The sequence below is a fragment of the Mchenga conophoros genome, linkage group LG11 (genome assembly GCF_057382185.1).
Source record: "Mchenga conophoros isolate Kocher_MC1m ecotype Shallow Benthic linkage group LG11, M_conophoros_male_GT1.1, whole genome shotgun sequence".
Lineage (NCBI taxonomy): Eukaryota > Metazoa > Chordata > Actinopteri > Cichliformes > Cichlidae > Mchenga > Mchenga conophoros.
This window is the reverse complement of record NC_140536.1, coordinates 23,395,419-23,414,189: the sequence shown is the minus strand read 5'-3', so window position 1 is coordinate 23,414,189 and position 18,771 is coordinate 23,395,419. Positions and strand designations below refer to the sequence as shown.

Here is an 18,771-nt window from a genome sequence, read left to right as displayed (position 1 = left end):
TAAACGGGAACAAACTTAACTTAGTTAACCTGGTTCGACACATAACTGGATGAATATAGCATTCCTACTCAAGGAACGGCTTTCAGTCAGTCAGAATTCTCTGTAAAAGCACCTGAAGCATGAAGTTTTTAACTGCTGTTCAAGTTAACTACTTAACTTGAACATTAAAAATTCTTCTGCAGCCCCCACCTCCTCCTTTGTTTTACTTCATCAATTTCTACTATGGATTTTGAGTTATGTTTTTCATTATGTTCATCTGTAGATATTGTCAAAGGTTTGTGTTTTATGCTTGTGTTTTCTTTTCTTGGTAAATTTAACATTATTTTCACCACAAAGATGATGACAAATCATTTTTCTGCCAACTCATGTCATCTTACCTCTATTACAACACTTTCCAGAAATCAGAAATATTATAACCTGCCAACAAATGCAGGTGTGAGCCCGAAATAGACAAAATTATTTTTGTCCTATCACGTTCAACTACTGATGCACTAGGAAGTACAGAAAACAACAAAATAAACGGTGCTTATTGCAGATTATCTCTAATACAAGCATACTTTGTATGTGTGGATGTTAATGTTTTTCTCTTCATGTCCATTTACATGCTATTTATTACAGCCATCCTCAGATAACAAGGGAGTTGCAAGTTTCTATGTTTGCTTGAGGCTCCCTGTCAAGCTTAATGGAAGAGTAATTGCCAAAAACCACTGATTGCTAAAATGTAAAAACACACAGCTGGGAAATAATGAACAGAAAGTTTTGGAAACACCGGGTTAATCTTGTGTTTAATAACTGCATTATTTTTATCTAAAACATTGATGTAGTGCCATGGTCCTTGGTCTTTGACCCAGTGTTTCGAGTTTGTTTTTCTTTGTCCTTAGTTAAGAGTAGTCTTATTTAAGATTTCCTGTGTTTTCCCAGGCTAATTCCTCTCTCCTTTTTTATTTCATGTGTTTTTAAGCTCTCGGATTTCCTCAGTACTTGGTTGGTTTTACTTCTGTCTCCCATGCTCTGCTCTAGTCCTGCTGCCAAACAACTGCATATTACATAAAGAAAACAAAGGATAACACAATGGAGAGCTGAAACTAAAATAAAATAAAGCTTCACTTTCTGTTTTGGACCTTGTTAGAAATTCCAGAATTTTGTGTCACTATGGCAATTTCTGACATAAAATAATGAATTACATGAATGACAAATAACAAATATTAATAATTGGCAATGAAGTGGCAATTTTGAGAAGAAGTTAAAGTGGTTATAACTCTTTCTGTGCCTGAGGGGCTTTAAGCTACCAATCTGCAAATGGGGTGTGTCTGTGTTAGGGGTTTCCTATGGGGAGATTTCAGCAAACTGGCTTCACTTTCTCATATACAGCTTCTGAGGCACTGATGTATTTTTGTTTGTTCTGTTTTTGTCTCCACAGTATATGGACATGGCACAGCTGCATGTGGATACTGGCGGAATCTTAAAGGAGTCGGATGACTATTTGGAATATGGCAGGAACAACACCCGTGATTATGATTACGATGCAGCAAATACAGTGAATAACACTACAGTGTTTACAGTGTTTAACAGCACAGTGGATAATGTTCCTGTGGAAAGAGGCAGTGAGGCAGTGTGGGTCCCTGCTCTGTATGCTGTAGTGTTTTTTGTTGGAATCCTGGGAAATATTATTCTCCTGAGAGTTCTGGTTCAAAAAAGGAGACAGTGGAGCCTATCGGACACCTTTATTCTCCACCTGAGTTTTATGGACATCCTCCTCCTGTTAATGCTGCCCTTCTGGGCTGCACAGACAACTCAGCTTTGTGACTGGTTCTTTGGCACTTTCAGCCATATGTTTGGGGTTGTTTTCAAGGTAAAAACCAGATGTTATGTGAAACAGAGACTGAAAGTGAAAACAAGACATTTTCAGTGAAGCTGTGAGAAAGCTGAACAGAGTCATTGTATTCAACAGTATGATAGTGACATCCACTGAGTATGAACAGAGTCATTGTACTCAATAGACAGTGAGTATTTAACATTTTCAAAGAGAACACGCTTAGAACAGCAGTTTAGAGTAGGACAGAAGTGAAAGGGAAGAAATGAAGTGTAATTTTTATAGATGTTAGAGGTTTGTGTCTTACACTAAAAGTTCTCCCTGTCTTCTTCTAGCTCAACTACTATTGTGGGATCTTTCTGCTGGTTTGCATCAGTCTTCAAAACTACCTCTCTGTCATCCGTGACATCCAGTTATATTCCCACGGGAGGCGCTGGTTAGTTCATATCAGCTGCCTGTCAGTCTGGCTTATCTCTGTCCTCCTCACTGCACCTGACTGGATTTTCCTGGTGGGTAAAAATAATTACACAGAAGTTAATACTTGTGTTAATATCTACCCTCAATCTGGAACTGACTGGCAGTTGTGGTCACGCCTGCTCCACCACATATTTGGCTTGGTGCTACCTGGACTCATGTTGATGATCTTTTGCTCACATATGCTACGGCGGCAGTGCAGCTGTAATGGCCTCCCAATCCCGAGAAATGTCACCATCATCCTGTCTCTGGTGGTCGTATTCTGTCTGTGTTGGATGCCGTACAACTTCATACTTGTTTTGGACACTCTCCAGAACAGACTTCGGGATCCTGCTAACGATTCACAGGAAGGTTCTGAAAGTTTATTAAAAACCTTTCTCATGGTCACCTCTGCGTTAGGCTGCCTTCACACCAGCCTGAGGCCTCTGCTGTATCTCGGCCTGTGTGGAAACTTCAGGCAACACTTACTGGCCATGCTGAGATGTAGTAAAACTGAACCAAAAGGCTCACTCTGGGATCTTGGTGTAGACCAGAGACAGCAGCCTGATCACGGTCAGGATCAACAGGAAGAGCTGGAACAGATGATGGCTGTAGAGAATCTGTTAGCTTGTTGAAGATGAACAGACATAAATACCCTCTTGTGACTCAGATGTGAGCAAAATATTGTTACACTCCTGACTATGGATTGACAATTAATGAATTAACACTTTAATGGCCACACCAAGAAAAACCATTGAAACTGTTTTTCTTTGTATTTTTTATTCCTTTGACCAAGAATAACAATAATTCAAACTGAATTTAAATAGACGCCTCTCCCAAATGGTTACCTCTAATCAACATAATCGATGTAACACATACTCACCCTATCTATGTTTTCATCTTCTTTTACTTTTCCTTTCAGCTGGGTCGCCAGAGCAGATTATCTGCTTTCATTTTCACCTATCCTCAGCATCCATCACTGTCACACCAACCCTCTTCATCGTCTTTTTCACTATATCCGTAAATCTCTTCTGTGGATTGCTCCTGATTGGCATCTCCACATTCAGCATCCTTTGTCCACTATATCTCCAATCTCTCCTCTGCATATGTCCAAAGCATGTCAGCCATGTCTCTCTAACTTTGTCTACAAACTGTTGAACCTGGGCCATCCCTCTGATGTACTCATTTCTAGTCTTGTTCACTCGAATGAAAATAGGAACATCTCCAGCTCCTTTCCTTTAGTCAGTGCTGCGGAGTAGCCTTCAGACTGAAAGTAAAATCACCATAAAGGAACATTTTGACTTATTTAATTGTTAATTTGTTATTTTAATTTTATTTTTGCTTTTAAGATTTTTGCTTAAAATGTGTGTTTATGTCTAAAACATTTTTTATAATGTTCCACATGTTCTTTATACAGCTAAAACTTTTACATCAGCAAAAGTGCCATTTATTATTCCCTCATCAACAATATACAGTATTTCCAAACTATGTACATTATTTTCCACCAATTATCCATATAGTTGAATTTTTTTAAGAGTTGGTTTTAAATGTGGCAATTTTAAGAAGTGTTTGAACATGCTAAATGAACTGTGTAAATCTCTGTAGATTGTAAATTTCAATTTTAAAAGATGTAGTGCTTTGTGGATAGTTTTAAAAAAAAACTCTTTAAGAAATTTTGTGAGGAAAAAACTGCAATGAATTTAATTATTTCATTAATTAGCAAAAATGTATTTATCTCTTAAAATTGAAAGTAAAAATCCTCATTTAAGAGTGCTTTGGGATCCACATCGTCTGGAAATCCTGCTATTTCCAAAAGCAGCATGGATACAAACTCGGTGTAATACAATTGAGTCCCCGAATAAAACAGATGGAGTTGTATACCAGTCTTATTTAAAGGACTGCTTTTATTCAGTCACAGTTCTGTGTAACAGAAAGCATTACAACATTAAAACATTCAATTTTGTACCAGTCACTAGGAAACTGTTACTTACTCTGTACTCTACTCTAACTTTGTACTGTCCACTTTCTGTTGTAGCAAAACAAATTTCCCACACGTGGGACTAATAAAGGTTATCTTATCTTATCTTACTCTCATACTGATCAGTTGGCCAAACAATAATCAAGCCTGAAAGTTACAGTGTCTTGAAAAAGTATTCATACTCTTTGAACTTTTCCACATTTTCTCACATTACAATCACAAACCAAAATGTATTTTATTCAGATTTTATCTAATAGACCAACATAAAGTGGTGCAAAATTATGAAGTGGGAGTAAAATGATACATGGTGTTAAACATTTTTTACAAATTTGAAACACGTGGCATGTATTTGTATTCAGTCCCCTGAATCAATACTTTATCAAACCACCTTTACAGCTGCAAGTCTTTTCAGGTATGTCTCTACAGACTATATTTTTTGCTCATTCCTTTTTTCCAAAATAGCTTCAGTTCGGTCAGACTGCATGGAGAGCCTCTGTTAACGGCAATTTTCTAGTCTCACCAGAGATTCACAATAATAATTACATCTGGACCCCTGTTTGAGTCATAATCCTTTTGCAGCCTTGAACAGGTTGAACATCATGTGGCTGCCACCACCATGTTTGATGGTAGGGATGGGGTGCAGTGTTAGTTTTCCACCACACAGCATTTTGCAAGTAGGCATGTCAAGCCTGTCAGTTTAGGTGGATGAGCATGCCTTGGTAGTTTGCAGTTGTGCCACACTCTTTCCATTTTCAGATGAGGCATTAAACATTGCTTTGTGAGATGTTCAGAGTTTGGGAAATGTTTCTATAACCTATCCCTGCTTTAAACTTTTTCATAACTTCATCCCCGTCCTGTCTGGTGCATCCCTTAATCTTCATGATGCTTTTTATTCACTGATGATCACCAACAAATCTCTGAGACCTTCACAGAACACCTGTATTTAAAGTGAGATTAAAGTTCCTACACTCTTTTCATTGATTACAAAACTCCTGAAGGCAAGGATTTTATTAAGCAGTAACAGCATAACGGGGATATGAATGCTTTTTTATACCACTGCTTAGTCACCATTTGTTCTGCTTTCCTTGTTTTTACTTTTTGTTCTTAAATGTTTGTGCTGTTGATGTTGTTGTATAGATGTTTTTAATTATGTTTGTTTACATTCTTTGCCAGGTTTGAGTTTTAGGCTTTATGTTTTATCTTTATGCATGTAATAATAAGGCTCTCTTTTTTCAAATCTAAGAATTTTTTTCACTGCAAAGATAATTAAAGACTAATTTTTCTGTCAAAAGAAGAACATTGAGCAAACCAGTAGACAGGCTTCAAGTTGCAACTGAAACCTGGAGACCAGTAGACCTCATCAACGAAATTTACCGGCTGTAAGATGTTTTAAATGGCTTGTTTCTAAAGCTCTTTGCGCATCTTTAACAACAAGTAAAGTAATTTAATTAAATACTTTTGGTCCTGTGGGTGTATTGTAATATTGGACACAGAATTTCTGATTATAATTAAAAATATTACTCTGGTCTCGGTGTGTCCCTAAAAAGCCTGAAGAAAGTGTACAAGAGAAGGCCTAAAAAAAATCTAAATCAAATGAATATTATCCATGGAATTATATTTGTCATGATTTTTTTTTTTTTTTACGCCAGTGAAATTATTTCTGTTCTCGGCCGCAATTTAATTCCTCACGTGTAACTCAGTTTCCGCAGTACCCTGAAGTGGCCATTAAAGTGACCAATCACATTAGGACCCCGTCCTCCTTTGGGCTTCGCGTCCACACAGTCAAAAGTTGTTTTTTCGCGAAAGCAGGATTTCTCGCAGAGAGCTATGCGAAAGCATAAAACTGGCGTAGCGCATGCAAATCAGACAGTCTCCCGTGCGCAATGGCTTCTTTCTGCACGTGGCTGCTGAGTACTAAACGTTAAATTTACACGCAAGGGATTTAATTGCACCCGTGAAATGAAATTATTTGCTTGGTTTATTTGTTTTGGGATAAATATAATTCCATAGAAGGTCTGGAGAGAGAAACAACAGTGAATATCTACAGCCACCTGTGACATATATTTATCATATTGGTACATCAAACAGCTAGACAAATGATACGTGATATGGGAGAAAATCCGCAACGGATATCCATCATGTAATGTATTTTGTTGTTTTACTGTAGCTTTGACATATAGTGTTGTGGAAAAGTCTTCAACCACATCTCATTTCGTATATTTTGCTGCCAGGGAGCAACAGAATTGTGTTTTTTGAAATGTTCTTATCTCTTAGTTCTCGCATTTTGCAACATATTTCTCTTTGTATCGATCAAAGTTTGTCTTTGAAACTTTTTTCAAAGGAATGCATTTTTTTTAAAATTCAATTAATCCAAATTTGACAATCTTGATTAAAATTCAATTCCTGGAACGGGTGAAGTCAAGTGGCTGTTAAAACGACTGTGCCCTTGCCCTGCATCCCATCTCACAAAGTCATGTTGTCAACAGCTCCCTCTAGTGTTAGAAGCTCTTTATGTGCGGTTTTGACGGTTTTTTTGCCCTGCATTCTACGTCAACCCAGGCAAAGCGAGAAACATCCTACCAGTACTGATCCTTTAACACTGGTTTACTTGGAGTTGAAGCGGTAGGACATACTGAGGTCCTGCTTTTAGTATCATACGCGCAGAAAGCTTCTCAAACTCTGCAGCTGAAGCTCTTTATGTGAAGTAAGTGCATTTGTTTGCATATATCAGCCCTCCTACAATATGTCTTTTAACATTATGAACATTTTACTGGCAGCCATAGAAGTTACTGATAATTCTGTCTACTTTCTGTTTGCAATAACTGTGTGCGCAAGCTTAGCTGGTTTTGTAGAAGCTTTATTTTAACAACGGTAAAAAGGAAAGCTGGGAGGCAGTTTTATAGATTAAAAATGTGTGTGTGTGTTTGTGTGTGTGTGTGTGTGTGTGTGAGAGAGAGAGAGAGAGAGCGAGAGAGAGAGAGTGTGTGTGAGAGTGTGAGAGACTAAGGAGAACTGTACTTTCTGTCTATGTCAGCCGCACAATTGCTAAATCACAACATGTGAGTTGTTGTATGTTTTGCATTCACTATAAGCTGGGCTTACCAAAGGGAAACGGAGTACTGTACTTTCCTTTTATGTCCACTCCACGATTGCTACATCACACCATATGAGTTGTGATGTGTTTGTGTATGTGTTATAAAGGCTCATCTGGGCTTCCCAAAGGGAAATGTCAGGGAACTGACTTCACTTTTACCCAGAGAGAAAGAAAGAGAGAGGAATCTATTCTGACATAGAGCTTCTGAGGCACTGCAGCACTTTTGTCTTCTCTCTGTGTTTCAACACATGTGTTTTAACTTTTTGTTTTGGTTCAACAGAACATGAATATGAGTACAGATGATCTGGATGTGTACAGTGGAATTGACTATGACCCTAACATCACCTATGACTATCCAGGGGATGAGTCTTTTGTGAAAAGAGGCAGTGAGGCAGTGTGGGTCCCTGCTCTGTACTCCATAGTGTTTGTTGTTGGAATCCTGGGAAATATTATTCTCCTGACAGTTCTGGTTCAAAAGAGGAGACTGTGGAGCATATCGGACACCTTTATTCTCCACCTGAGTATCGCGGACATCCTCCTCCTGTTAATGCTGCCCTTCTGGGCTGCACAGACAACTGAGCTTTGTGACTGGTTTTGGGGGATTTTCAGCTGGGTCTTTGGGGTCGTTTTCAAGGTAAGGACCAGATGTTGTGTGGAACAGATAAAGACTGAAAGTGAAAGTAATACATTTTCTGTGAAGCTCTGAGAAAGTTGTTTTGGCTTGGATTATATTTGGCTGCACTCTGTCATTTCCTGCTCTTTTGCAGATTCTTGGCAGAACATGCAGAACAGAATCATTATACTCAACAGGATGACACGTGACATCCTCTGAGTACTTAAAAGATGTTTAAGATGAGAACAAGATTAGATACAGAGGTTTAGAGTAGGACAGAAGTGAAAGTGAATTAGAATTAGAATTAGAATTAGAATTCAACTTTATTGTCATTGCACATGCACAGGTACAGGGCAACGAAATGCAGTTTGCATCCATCCAGAAGTGCTTTAGTGATATAGATATATTACAATATATATTAGCAATAATATAGATATGTAAGTATATTACAGAAATGGGTCTATTATGGTATGTTATAATGTACACGGTATGAAGTATGTTGTGAATATTCTATAACTAAGTATGTACAGGCTGTAGTGAGTACAAGCTATGTGCAGGCTATGAACAGGATATAAATATGAAAAACTATACAGAATATGAAATAAATAACTTTACAGAAATCTGAGATATACAGCTATACAGAAATGGGAACTATGCAAGTTGTAAACAGTTGTAGGATTAAAGATTATTGAATGTACAGAATGATTATTTACACAGAGCTATACAGTAGTGCAGTTAAGATAAGTGAGGGTGTAGATAGTTTCTACAGAGGCTATATAAAGTGCTAGTGGTTGTGAGTGGTGGTTCACTCCATGTTATTATTATTGTGTTTGAGGGTACAGTTGTCCATTGTGGGGGTGTGTATGTTCAGTCCATGAGTTTAACGTGGGTCAGATGTAAGGAGGCAGAGTTCAGGAGTCTGACAGCTGTGGGGAAGAAGCTGTTCCGGTACCTGGTGGTCTTAGTCCGGAGGCTCCTGTGGCGCCTCCCAGAGGGCAGGAGGGTGAAGAGTCCATGTGATGGGTGACTGGGGTCTTTGATGATTTTCCCAGCCCTTTTCAGACACCGCTTCCTGTAGATATCTTTTATGGCAGGAAGTGGTGCTCCGGCGATGCGCTGGGCAGTTTTCACGACCCTCTGCAACGCCTTCCGGTCCGAGGCAGAGCAGTTCCCGTACCAGACTGTTATACAGTTGGTCAGGATGCTCTCGATGGTGCAACGATAGAAGTTCACCAGGATGTCTGAGGACAGGTGGTTCTTCCTCAGAGTCCTCAAGAAGAAGAGGCGCTGGTGAGCCTTCTTGACCAGCTTGGAGCAGTTGGTCGTCCAGGTGAGATCCTCGGAGATGTGGACTCCCAGGAACTTGAAGCTGCTCACACGCTCCACAGCCGTCCCCTTAATGTGGATGGGTGGATGTGGGTCAGCATTCCTCCTGTAGTCCACGATGAGCTCCTTGGTCTTCTCAGTGTTAAGCAGCAGGTTGTTTGTGTCGCACCACTCAGCCAGACGATCCACCTCCTCCCTGTAGGCGGCCTCATCGTTGTCACTGATGAGACCAATCACCGTGGTGTCATCTGCAAACTTAATGATGGTGTTGGAACCATCAGCAGGTCTGCAGTCGTGGGTGAAGAGGGAGTAGAGGAAAGGGCTCATCACACAGCCTTGTGGTACACCGGTGTTCATTGTGATGGTAGATGAGCAGTGGTTATCCAGCCGGACATGTTGGGGGCGGTTGGTCAGGAAGTCCAGTAACCATTTGCAGATGAGGGAACTGATGCCCAGGTCTGTCAGTTTCCTGATGAGTTGTGAGGGGTGGATTGTATTGAACGCTGAACCTCTGTGCTCCTGTTCTGGCGGTATGCGAATTGGTGGGGGTCCAGGGTGGGGGGGAGACAGGATTTGAAGTGTGCTAGGACCAGCTGCTCTAAGCACTTAGTGATGATGGGGGTGAGTGCTACTGGGCGGTAGTCATTGAGGCAAGATGGAGTCGAGTGTAATTTTTATAGATGTTAGAGGTTTGTGTCTTACACTAAAAGTTCTCCCTGTCTTCTTCTAGCTCAACTACTACTGTGGGGTCCTTCTGCTGGTTTGCATCAGTCTTCAAAATTATCTGTCATCCATCCGTGGAATCCAGTTATATTCCCACGGGAGGCACTGGTTAGTTCACATCAGCTGCCTGTTAGTCTGGCTTATCTCTGTCCTCCTCACTGCACCTGACTGGATTTTCCTGGTGGGTAAAAATAATTACACAGAAGATAATACTTGTGTTAATATCTACCCTCAATCTGGAACTGACTGGCAGTTGTGGTCACGCCTGCTCCACCACATATTTGGCTTGGTGCTACCTGCATTCATGCTGATGATCTTCTCACATATGCTATGGCGGCAGTGCAGCTCTAATGGGGCCCGAATCCAGAGAAATGTCACCGTCATCCTGTCTCTGGTGGTCGTATTCTGTCTGTGTTGGATGCCGTACAACTTCATACTTGTTTTGGACACTCTCCAGAACAGACTTCAGAAACATCCTAACAATTCACATGAAAGTTCTGAAAGTTCACTAAAAACCCTTCTCACGGTCACCTCTGCGTTAGGCTGCCTTCACGCCAGCCTGAGGCCTCTGCTGTATCTCGGCCTGTGTGGAAACTTCAGGCAACACTTACTGGCCATGCTGAGATGTAGTAAAACTGAACCAAAAGGCTCACTCTGGGATCTTGGTGTAGGCCAGAGACAGCAGCCTGACCACAGTCAGGATCAACAGCAAGAGCTGAAACAGGTGACGGTTGTAGAGAATCCGTTAGCTTATTGAAGATGAAAAGAGAAATATGCTCTCTTCTGACTCAGATGTGAGCAGCATGTTGTTTCACTCCTGAGAGGATATGAATTCAATCTCATGTCAACGCATGGAGGACTTTATTCTGTGTAACTGACAAGTAGATATTTATCTACAAAAACTACTTTCACATTTCACTATAATGCTAAGGTTTTGGAGATCCATCATGGTGACTCATACTAATCCAAAAGCACAAAATGTAGCTCTTTCTTATTATTTTAAATAAAAATATATAGTTTTTTTTTAATCAATAGTGAAATATCTGTGCTGTTAGTGAACTGATTTTAACACATTTATCATTAAGCTAACGCTGTAATCATTGAAAGTTGATATACTGCAAACTGTTATCTGTGATAGTATTACTGACTTCTTACATTAAACAACACATAAACACTTTTTGTAACTTTATTGCCATAAACATAGTTTCATGTTTCTTTTTATGTCATTGGTGGGCAACTCCAGGCGTCGAGGGCCGGTGTCCTGCAGGTTTTAGATATCATCCAGGGTCAACACACCTGAAATTAATGATTAGTTCATTACCAGGCCTGTGGAGAATTTAGCCATTTAAATCAGCTGTGTTGGATCAAGGACACATCTTAAACCTGCAGGACACCAGCCCCTCGAAGCCTGGAGTTGCCCATCCCTGTGCTCTGTTTTGACTCTGCTTGAAACGGTGAAGATGTCAATTACTTTTTATTCAGCAACATTATTTATTTACATTGTTTTTTTGCACCCAAACACACACAAATACTTTGGAACAGCCTTTTAACTAAAAGTAAACTTAGCATTTAAAACCATATTTACTCATTTAAATGTTAATTTTACATTTTTATCAGATTTTTTTTTTGTTTTTGCTGAAGTTTGTACAAGATGTGTGTTTTATATTTAAAACTGCATTGTTTTTATGATGTTACAGATGTGTCAACAAACGTTTTTCACTTTTTTCAAACTGCTAAATTTGTTAATACAGCTCATCAGAATTTAACAATTAAAAAATCACTAACATGCACCATAAACACTTTTTAGATCAGCATCAATGCTTTTTCAATAAGGAGAGATCACTTGTAAGGATTAAGCATGATTTATTGAGATGGAGAAAATAATGTATTTGGTGATTAGAGTCCAATGACTCATCATGGCAGAACCGAATCCCAGTGATTGAGTTTTTAACAGGATCCCCTCAGAGTCTAGACACTGGTGGAGGTGGTGAAGATGAAAACTGAGGGTTGAGTAGAGCTCTGGCTAAGGTGTCTGAGGTGTAGCTGGGGAGGAGGTGAGTTGCATAAAAGAGAGTCTGAAAGGGAGAATGATGGAGTGGACAGATTTAAACCGAAGCAGAGCCTGATTGGCTCAAAGAAGGCGAGTGCGAAGATGATTGGACTAGAATAATGATGTCACTTGTGAGATTAGCAGTGTGGAAAAGCAGTAGACACACCCAGGAAAGCAGGCAAGTGTGTGATTACAGATCTTCTGTATTGAATTTACACATAAGCTTTATTACTACAGCCCTAATGGTGGTCTTCATTATCACCAGCAATACACAGCATTTCCAGAATACATGCATTTGTTATTATGCCACAAATTAAATAGAAAAGCTTTTACAGCTTTCAGCCCTGCAGCCTGTGTTTTTCAATTTTCATATTCATAAAAAACCCTAAAAATCTCTGGGAGATTAATAAAATAGAACTGTGCATATGTGCTTATTTACTACGCTGAGAGCTAAGGAGAAAAAACGGATCATGGTTAAAATACAGAATTCAGCTACTTGGTGAATACTTTGACCCAGGATGAGTGAATACAGATCTTCGTTATTGAACTTGCACATAAGCTTCATTTGTATAAACTAGTGACAGAGGAAAAAGTGGCCATAATTTCACCACACGTCATTTACTTTCTTGCAGTATGCACTGTAAAAAAAAATCTCTCTGCATGACTTATATACCTCTAATATATCTTCTGCAGATTTGTTTTGTTGTTGTTTCCATATATACCAAAATGTAGCAAATATCCATATTGCTTTTTTATCCATAGTTATTTTGTCGTAGTTTGTTTTAAATAAAGCATTTTTGAAGCACAATGGAGACATGTTAAAATGAACTGCGCATAGTAAATTTTAATTTTGAAAGATGTTTTCACTTTTACGATGCTGACTGTATGAAGAGTTTTTTTTAAGACAAAATTTAATTATATGAAAAATAAGCATTTTGTCTATGAAAATGAATTTAGCCTTTAGTATTGTAAGTAAAATCCTCACCTGATGACTATAAAGGGTATAGTCCAGGGTGGGATCGACATCCCCTGGAAATCCTGTTATTTTTAAAAGGATGTCTAAAAATGAACAGACCTTAACTGAACTCACCTAAATAACACAAGTGGAGATGTACACCTCCACTTGTGTTATTTGGAGACATTCAAAGGATTGCTTTCAGTCACTTAGAATTACAGCAAACCCCAATTTGTACTTTTCTTCATCAGTTTCTACTCTGGATTTTGTTATATGTTTTTAATTATGTTTGTTTGTACATATTTTTACAGGTTTGAGTTTTAGGTTCGATGTCTTACATATATGTGTATTATCAAGTTATTTTTTGTAAGTTTTAGGTTGTTTTCAACAAAAAGGTGAATGAAAGCTAATTCATCTGCCGTCATTCCTCCAAATAAAGTAAATCAAACAAACTAGAGGCTTCAAACGGGACCTGAATCATGGAGTACACAGAGGAATTTACCAACTGTTCTGTGTTTTTTCAACTGTTGTGCACTGTTTTGATAGCTGTTTCCAACGCAATGGTTTTATCAGCAAGTGAGTCCAATTTCATAGAATGATCACCAAAGATTCCTTTAATTAGTCTGTTGGCTGTGTGGGTGTACTTTAATGCTGCAAACAGACTTGATTGTGCTAGGTTTATGTTACACTGCTAATAAATGCAGTGTAACATACAGAAAACAAAGTAGCCACTTCTTCTTTCAGGTTATATAACACAAAAAATATACAAACATACAATGGATGTGCTGATGTTTTTGGCTTCGTGTCCATTCATGTCCGTTTTGTAGACTTGATAAGATTTGTTTGACATCAAGGAAGGGGATGGGGGGTCAGATTGACCAGAACACAGAGACCTGGGAATGCTCAGGAGCCGATACCGGAATTCCACACCCACGAAGGCATACAGAATCAGATGCTGTGACTGAACAAGCTTTGTTGCTTGTGTCAAAATGAAATGTTTTCAGCGTGTGATATTGTACAGCTTCCAACAGAGGAAGAAAACCACAATGCCTGCCATAATAATCTTAAAAGCTTTCTGCTTTTTAAATCCCTGGGCACCACGCCACAGCTGATCCATGCTGCAGGAGTAACAGAAGATCATGATGGCCGAAGAAAGCATTTAGACCACTATTTCATAAATCAATGTGATTCAAGCGTCCAAGAATCTACTGCCTGTTGGCCAAACTTGGGATAGCTGTGAACACACTCTTCTCTACCTCGTCTTTCATCCAACACATCTTCTAAAAAATCCAGTCAGAGAAAGGAAGAAGCATCGACTGGCCTGAATGACCCAAGGCTTCTTTGGAAATACATCTAGTCTCTGGGCTGGGACCCGGACCGGGCCTCGGGGGCTTGGGTCCTGGTTGGTGTGTTGCCGGGGTTGTGGGCGGGTGGGTGCATGGGGGCCCAGCCCTGGAGCAGGGTGCCGCCGGTGCGTCGAGCCACCTGGGGGGCTCTTCAACTGGTGGGGGAGATTGTCACATCTTGCAGGAGCTTTCCTCTCCTCAGGAGCTCCCTCTGCAGGAGGGGGAGATACAGGAGAGGTGGAGGAAGATCTCAGCCTGGGTGTTTATTGTCTTATGTAGTCTGGAAGATGAGTGGATGGTGGGGTGGGTGCAGTTTTCTCTGTGGTGGGGTTGGGTGGACTGTCCCGGGCTCTGTGGGGCCGGGCGGCGCTGCTGCACTGGGCCCGGTCTGGATGGGCCTGGGCCCCCTTTCCCTGGCGGGTCGCGGAGTATGGGGGTGCCTACTGGGAGTGTAACACTTGCCCCTCCCTTCCTCCCGTCCCCATCTCCAGCTGCCTCCCTCTTCCCGCTCCACCACAACCACCCACACATGCAGGGCCTTGGAGTAGGGGTATGTCACCAGGGTGCAGAGGAGGCTACCCCCCCCCCCCCCCCCCCCCCTCTGTCCCCTTCTGGCTGCCTCTGCCTCAATTTTATCCCACAACTTAGACATTCACATTACTCACACTCTCATTACACATACATATAGAATCTTGGGGGTGGGCACGATACACGGAGTCCAAAGTACCATCAGGGTGTACACCTCACCCCTGGCATCGTTGCCCACCTCTCAATTTTAAATACACGTAGACATTGAGGGCTAGCAGGAGGGACCATGCGCTTACCTGCTGCTCTCTGGCAGGTAGCTCCAAGCCCTCCTGGGTTTTAAATGCACCTTAGAACACACATGCATCAACATTACAATGAGCGGGTGGAGGGAGGTTTGGAGTCTTCTCTCACCCCCATTCTCTGCGACCTGCTGGAGCAGGGGGGCTAGGACTAGGAGGAGGAGTTGGCCGTCCGACTGCGGTCTGGAGTGTGGAGCCTTCCTGCTGCTGCGGAGTCGGGGCGGTCTGCCTCTCCCCACCGCAGGGAAAAGGGAAACACCACCTGGGTCTGGGTGCAGTTCCCCCCTCCAGGGGCGGGGGCACCTAGACCCGGTTTGTAGAGTACGCTTGGGGAGTGTGATCGTGTGTACAACGTCTCTTTATGTCTGTCTCCACGTTGGTTGAGTGTGGAGTAAGTGCATATGAGAGCATGAGGGTGGGAATGGATGTTTGTATCTGTGTGTGCCTGTATGTCTGTGTCTATATGTCAGGTTGGGTGTCAGGCGCCACCTCTCTGGGGACATCTCAGGCCCTCCAAGGTTTGGAGGCCTATCTCCCCCTACCACCACTTCCCCTGCCAGTGGCGGACCCCCTCAGACATCGGTGCGTTGGTGGTTCTTTGTGTCCGGGGATGGGCGTCCAGGTACACACCGGCTCACTCCTTGGCGGCCGCTTATCGGGGCCTGGAGCCTGGGGCTCGCTCGGGCCACTTCGGAGGTGGGGTGCCCCCGGCCTCTCGGCCTGGGGCTCGGTCACTCAGGCGCAGCTGGCTGCCGGCGGAGCTCACGGGCGCGTCACTGCAACTCCCCCTGGCTTCTGCTCCGCGGCTGCTGAGTGAGCCCTCATCTGGGACTCTCCTCAGCTCTTTCCGGGACAGTGGCGCAGCTGCCCCTCTGTTGGTCTTCCTTGGTCTCTTGTGTTCTGGGGGCCTCTGGATGTCTGGAGTTTTGATCTCCTCCACACCTGCTTCACGCCCTGGAGGACGGGGCTGTGGCCCCCCCCACACCCTCTAGCAGATTATTACATGAAGGAACCTTTTAAAAAACAAAAAACAAGCGCGTCCATGCTCATAGGTGTACACACGGGTGATCACACCCACAAACTACACCCTTTTTGGCTCCTACCTCAAAGCACACTGTGTTCTGTTGATCTTATGTGCTGCACAATAATGTTTAACATTTAGTATTTACTGTCATATTCCCATATATCATTGTGATGTTGTTTATTCTATTACTCTTGTTCTCTTCTGCTTGCTTTCTTTTTTCTTTCTCAGCAGGTAATCCAGGTGATTGATATATGCATTTTTTTTTCTCTGCCCGTTCTGTTGGTTTTTGTCTTTTGCCCTTCTCCCCCGTCCCTCTTCTCAGCTGTTTCTCTTTCCCTCTTTCTTTCTCCCCTTCTTTCCCCCAGTCAAGTCTGTCCCGTATTCAGTAAGTGAAAATAAAATAAACAATAAAAGGTGAATCAAATGGACCATTACGGCAAGGCTGGGATGGTCAGTTTGGTAAAGTAAATCCGTTGGGCATCTTTCTTTGCCTTTAGACAACAATTCTGATGGCAAAAGAGCCAAACGGGACAGGCCAAAAAAAAAATAAAAATAAAAATAAAAAAAGGAAATACATCTAGTGTGGATGATCGACAGGTAGCAGTCAGGACTGTTTCAAACCAGGAAACTCATAATAGAAACTGATCTAAATGTACCAAGAAATAAACGCGCCCTCTGCTAAATGATACAGGTACAGATCCAGGCACTTTCAAAGCATCTTCACTCCAGCACAATACTTACTGTAAAAATTGTTCCAATGACATGTTTCCTATTGCTACCCTGCAAGTTTACTCCAGGAAACCCTCACACAGTACAGTATGCAGATGACAAGGTCATTTACCATAAAATGTCATTGACAGAAAAACACAATTATTCATTTCACTAATAAAATGTAGGAAGAAGCAGTAAGGTGTTGTTAGTGAATGGCATCTATTTTGCTGTTGTCTACTTGGGGGGAGGGGCAGCATCGGTGACAGAGATGCCATCAGGATCAAGAAACTAATCTGCAAGGCCGCAGTCATCATTGGTCTGAAATTGGAGGTGTTTGGAGTGAGGGACACGAGGTCACTGAACAAACTGCCCTCCATCATGGACAGCCCATCACAACAGCTCCACTCCTCACTTCTGAGGCAGCAGAGCTCCTTCCCCCTCAGACTGATTCAACCTCGCTGCCATAAAGAACTCTACAGGAAATCACTCCTACCGTTCTCTATGAAGCTCTTCATTCTGTGACACGTGATCACACCTGCCAGGCACAAAAGCCCAAACATATTTTATATTTTACTTTCATTCAGCTGTTCTTCTTATATTTACTGTATAAATATTTTTTATTAATGAAATTTGCACTTCTCTCTTACACTCTGTCAGTCTTACCTTCACTGTTTTTTACTAACTTAATTTTTACTGTTCTTTGGTTTTTATCTCCGTTGTAAATGTATTAATTCCTACTCTATCTCACAGTATAAGCCTGTTACCAAGAGGCACTTTTCTATAACTGTGTTGTTTATTTCTTGTGAATTGTAGACTGTACTATTTTTTACTTTTTATCATGTTGCTGTAACACAGCAAATTCCCGTGTGGGATCAAAAAAACATCTGTCTGTCTGTGCAAATAAAAAAACATTGTTTAAGCTGAAAACTGAGCTCACTTGCAGGTGTGATAATAAATCCCAGGTGTTGTTGGATTCTTTATTATAGATAACTGCATGTGTCGCCATACTGTAGTGGTTACCAATTTACCTGACATTCAAAAGATTTCCAGTTTTTTGTCTGTCCCCAGCCTGTATGGGACAGGAGCATCAGGAAAGGCATTTAGAATTTTATTAAAATAAATAAACCAAACAAAACTGCCATATCAAATATGCAGATGCACTTGTCGTGATGACCCTTAAGGAAATAAGACAGTGTGTGAAAGTACCGTCTATATTATAGAAAATTTCACTGACACATACACTGTAAAATTTCATTAGTTCCCAGAACTTAAAAAACTATGCAAACTCGTTGCCTCAAAAAATTTGAGTAAAACTTACTTAAGATGACTAAGTTAGGGCAACTAATTGGTTTTGAGCAGTTTGGCGCTGAGACGGTGTGGGTATAATGATGGAAAGAGAAACCTTTTAGTCAAGAGTGACTCATGACTAAGCCACTGCAACACAGCTGCACGCTTACTTGAAGCATCCTGTCAAGTGAAACGAAGGATTAACTGTCAAGATAAAAAAAAAATCGTAACCGTCAAAAACAATACAATGATTGCTAAATGTGAAAACACAGACTTGGAGGTAACCATGCATGAATCAGCAAATAGGGGAATCTGTAACGTCTTTCTGCCTCACATAGTTCATGAAAGAAATGATTCAAACTCCAAAGAGCAGTTAATAGAAGAAGTAACAATCCAGAAAGGTTTAAAAAGACCTGGTTTATTCCGTTTAATAACATCGTAATTTGTATGGAAAATATTTATTTTAAAAAAATCTGCATGTAGTTGCTGTTACGATATTGCTTCAGGGAGCAGACATGACAGTCTTTTAGGTTTTGCCATCACTTTTTATTATGCGCTCAACACCACCCTC

The 18,771-nt window shown here is 41.2% G+C and overlaps 2 protein-coding genes across 2 annotated transcripts; both read left to right on the top strand.

Annotated features, from left to right (window-relative positions):
- The first annotated feature begins 1,604 nt into the window (after window positions 1–1,604).
- LOC146564100 (C-X-C chemokine receptor type 3-like) lies at window positions 1,605–2,901 on the top strand. Its single transcript, XM_085290356.1, has 2 exons — window positions 1,605–1,852; window positions 2,149–2,901. The coding sequence occupies exons 1-2, from the start codon at window positions 1,745–1,747 to the stop codon at window positions 2,899–2,901; spliced, it is 861 nt and encodes a 286-aa protein (XP_085146482.1). The 5' UTR covers window positions 1,605–1,744.
- A 3,940-nt stretch (window positions 2,902–6,841) lies between these two features.
- Window positions 6,842–13,858, top strand: LOC146564099 (C-X-C chemokine receptor type 3-like). Its single transcript, XM_085291594.1, has 3 exons — window positions 6,842–6,948; window positions 7,619–7,972; window positions 10,008–13,858. The coding sequence occupies exons 2-3, from the start codon at window positions 7,622–7,624 to the stop codon at window positions 10,755–10,757; spliced, it is 1,101 nt and encodes a 366-aa protein (XP_085147720.1). The 5' UTR covers window positions 6,842–6,948; window positions 7,619–7,621; the 3' UTR covers window positions 10,758–13,858.
- The last annotated feature ends 4,913 nt before the right edge of the window (window positions 13,859–18,771 follow it).